This window comes from Diaphorina citri, unplaced genomic scaffold (assembly GCF_000475195.1).
Source record: "Diaphorina citri unplaced genomic scaffold, Diaci psyllid genome assembly version 1.1 scaffold140, whole genome shotgun sequence".
NCBI classification, from domain to species: Eukaryota; Metazoa; Arthropoda; class Insecta; order Hemiptera; family Psyllidae; genus Diaphorina; species Diaphorina citri.
The window spans coordinates 308,134-312,096 of NW_007377577.1; the positions used below are offsets into that span (position 1 = coordinate 308,134).

General features: G+C 35.5%; 1 protein-coding gene across 1 annotated transcript; it reads left to right on the plus strand.

Annotated features, from left to right (window-relative positions):
• The first annotated feature begins 235 nt into the window (after positions 1-235).
• LOC103504909 (selenoprotein S-like) lies at positions 236-1,439 on the plus strand. Its single transcript, XM_008469208.3, has one exon. It carries the CDS (start codon positions 238-240, stop codon positions 631-633), a length of 396 nt encoding a protein of 131 aa, XP_008467430.2. The 5' UTR covers positions 236-237; the 3' UTR covers positions 634-1,439.
• The last annotated feature ends 2,524 nt before the right edge of the window (positions 1,440-3,963 follow it).

The window sequence follows — 3,963 nt, forward strand, 5'->3', positions numbered from 1 at the left end:
TCATTTTTACTGATCCCTGATTCTACAGGTTGAAGTCAGGATTTACTGGATTTATGTCAAAGTTTTTGTTACTTCTGAGAATGATAAACTATTTAGGGGTAGTTTCCTAGTATTTTCAGAGGTTAATAAACGTTTAAACACGAGATTGTACTTAATCCTGGATATTAGCTATTTATCCCATTAACTTATCATATGAACGTAATAGCTCATCATTTTGTTCTTCTTTCTACTTATTCAATGGGTCTCTGTGCAGGACTCTACTATCTGTACACCAAAGTTGAAAGCTCACTCAAGCAAAATGTTGACCGAGTGCTACTCGGTAAGTCCAAGAAGGAAGATGGTCCTGCATCGGATGAGAAGTTACGTCAGGTGAGGGAGAGAATGCAGAAGGAGCTTGAGCGCAAGGCTGAACTTTACAAGGAGAAGATGAAGCAGAAGGCCGAGGAAGAGAGATTGAAGAAACTTGAAGCTCTCGAGAAGAAAGAGGAAGGGGGCCCAAGTCAAGACACTAGTAATAAGAAGAAGATGCCATTGTTCCGAGACGAATACAATCCATTGATGGGGAGTGGTCCAGTGAATAATTACAGACCTCCCCGCAGGAGTGCATGTAGCCGAGGGGGTTGTGGACGGTAAATCTGTGATGAAATTCAAACTATTGATTGCAATACTTGTGTAACTTTTTTACTGATATAGGTAGGTAGTTTATAAAGTTTAGGAATAATGTAAGAAATGTTGCTTTATTTCAAATGTATACTTCCCTACTAAGGCTGAATATGAACATATAAACCAATTTTCTTATTGGAATTCTTGTAGGTATGTCTACTACCTATTTTCTTTGTATGTAAGTAGAGACTTACCCATTTACAATGGGTAGGTTTACCCATGGGTTTTGGTCACAATCCATGGGTAAAAAAGTACCTCTATCATGTAAGGATGAGACAGATACTTTTGTCCTTTGAAATCCTTATTAATAGCAAATAAAAATAAGTTTAAACCATAGGTAAATAGGCCACAATAATTTACCTACCAAATAGTTGTTAAATTTACTTTATAGACCTAATGATTAATTTTTATTTTTACATATTAATATTATTAATGACTCTGAAACTTGCATACCTATAGATAAGTATTTAATTATCTCTAGTAGCGTGGTCAAACATTCTTGACTTGGTGGGGCAGAGTGCTACCGCACTCCTTAATTAAAATTTGATCTAATAATAGCCAGGTACCTACTAAATTTTTCTTTGGCAAAGCTTAATGTTTCTGTTAATGGTGGTGGTGGTGAATTAAAAGTCTTTGAAACTCCTCAATATTTTGTGACCTAGAGACCTAGTTCTCTGGTCTGAAATGGAATTAAATATTTATAATCTAGTCTAAATTTAAATAAATGTAAGTAGACATAATTTTTGTTATATTGTGTCATGTAACAGATATATTAACCTATTTTTATTTATTCTTTAAGTAAAAATATGGCAGAATATGCTAAGAAAATGTCTGTGGCAGCAGGGTCTCCACTCCACTCCAAATTTTGAAAAATCACTAAGTAGATTTATTTGACTTGAAAATGACTAGATTTCCAAATTCTCCAAAATCGTAGTTTTTTCTCGTTTTCTGGGGGTTAGAAGTCCCATAAACGCATTTTTATAGTAAAATGTCTTTTCTAGGGATTATAGAAACTGATTAACTTTACTTTTATGCTTCTAATAACTTTTTTTTAATTAAACAATCAGATGCTTTACACTTGAGTAAAGTAGGTATTGTAAAGGGGATAAAAGAAAGCCACACAGATTGATTGTAGGATTTTCATTTATTTATTGGTAGGTAGGATATTAAAAAAAAATAATAATAATAAAAATAACAGGCTTTTTGTAACAAAAAATAAACAAGGATAAGAAAAATTAAATAATAGCCTTCGCTTATAATTTATGGTGTAAAGTCTACAATCTAGCGCTAAAGCAGTGCGTGTTGCGTACTCGAAAATTTGAAGGGGCAATTTGCGGGTCAAAAACTTCAAAAATATAGGTTTTAAAGAAAGAGTTGGGATTTTTTTTTACCTACCATTTTTTCGGCTTTAGGTACAATTTAACGATTTAATGACATTTCCTTCAAAAATCCCTAGATTTTAACCTCAAATTACTAGATCTGCCAAGAATTCACTAGATTTAGTGAAAAATCACTAAGTGTGGAGACACTGAGGCAGACCTATGTACAAATCCGAGAGAAGGAAAACATAACAGGCGAAAGCCAACCGTTCCGAAAACGAACCTTATCTGTTTAGGATAAAGTTCGGCCTGGGCGGGAATCGAACTCGTAATCTAGCGCTCCAAACTAACTAGGCTGGCTGCACGTTGAGTTATCATTATCAGTACCTAACTTTAAAATTTGCTACTCATATTATAGTCAAGTCAGCAGACATATTTTATGTCTTTTTTTTTTAAGAGGTTTGACAGAGGGAACTGTAACTTCTATGGTCTTATCGTCCCGAAATGAAGGAAGACAGGATAGGAGAAAGCCAGCCGTTCCGAGAACGAACATTATCCCATCAGGATAAAATCCGCCCCGGGCGGGAATCGAAGTCATAGAGAGCAGCCGTTCCGAAAACGAGCCTTATCTGTTTACTATAAAGTTCCCCCGGGGGCGGAAATTGAACTCGCGACCTATCTCTTACAAGGCAGACGCGTTACGCTCTTTTAGGATATGTAACTAGAGGTAAGCAGGTAGGTAGGTACCTATATTTTCCTTTCGAAAACGGAAACGATTTTCCCTCTTCAAGATGGCGGATTTCCTATGGTTTAGTACCTACAGGCTCTACCACGCCATAAGAGGGGAAATGAGCTTCAGGAGAGGGAAAATCATCTTAGTTTCCGAAAGGTAAATACTTACGACAGGGGGACATTGGGTTTACTGAGCATTGAGCAAGCAATGTGTTATTTCCCCCTTCAGTCAGACCACCCCTGCACTGTTTTCGCCTACAAAAACAGGTGGTAGATATACATTTCTACATTTTCCCATCCCTGGGGAGCTCACTTCATAGAGGCCCCTTTTTGTGGGGCCCCTGGGACATTACAGGGGCCCTCTCTGTGTATGTATATCTTCTTAATTTTATAATTATACCCTCTTGTTTACATTTTTTGTATAAATTTAATTTGATTTTTTGCCACGGAAATTATGAAAATTATGCGATAAAACTGGAGATTGAAGCGTTCTATTCAACAAGGCCCTTTAGACGAAAATGAATTTTGAGTTAAAGTCTTGATTTCCTCAAAAAGTAGGTAGGTACCTAGGTATGTATTATTGGGAGGATTTTACAAAAATTCATGTATCTTGATGAATAGTAGAGCTATCAACAATTCAACATCCATTTTTTTTTTTTTTTGTAACCGATTCTTAATTTCTTAACAACATATCGCATTAGAAAAGCCTTTTTGTCCAAAAAGGCCTAAACAGGGTCAGATCCTTTTTGCATCAAAGCCTCCAATTATAAATTTTATTAGAGTAAAAAATCCTGACACAATTCAAAGCTGAGAGAGCTGTTTCAATGATTCATGTCGCAGATTTTATGCAAAACAAAACAATATTTTCATATAATAATGTTAATTAAATTTGTGACAAAGGAGTGTCTTGGGTCCTTGCTTACCTTTGAGTTTCGTCAAGGAGTGTTAAAGGAGTATTGCCATTTTTTGTGCCAATGATAGCAATAATTCAGTATGACCTATTACTAATCCATCTCATCTATCTGATGTAACTATACGTATGTAGATGAGATATGGACTAATAAAATTATGGTTACCGTGGCATAAAACCGTAGGGTTTTGAAAGAAAAGTAGTACTATCTAGTACTAAAAGTAGTAGAAAAGTAGTAAAAGAAAAAAAAAAAAAAACCTGCCTACTTTGCTCTTTGCTAAAAATTCCCACGACACACTTTTTCTGCAATTTCTGGTAAAATTCGTAGCCTACATCACC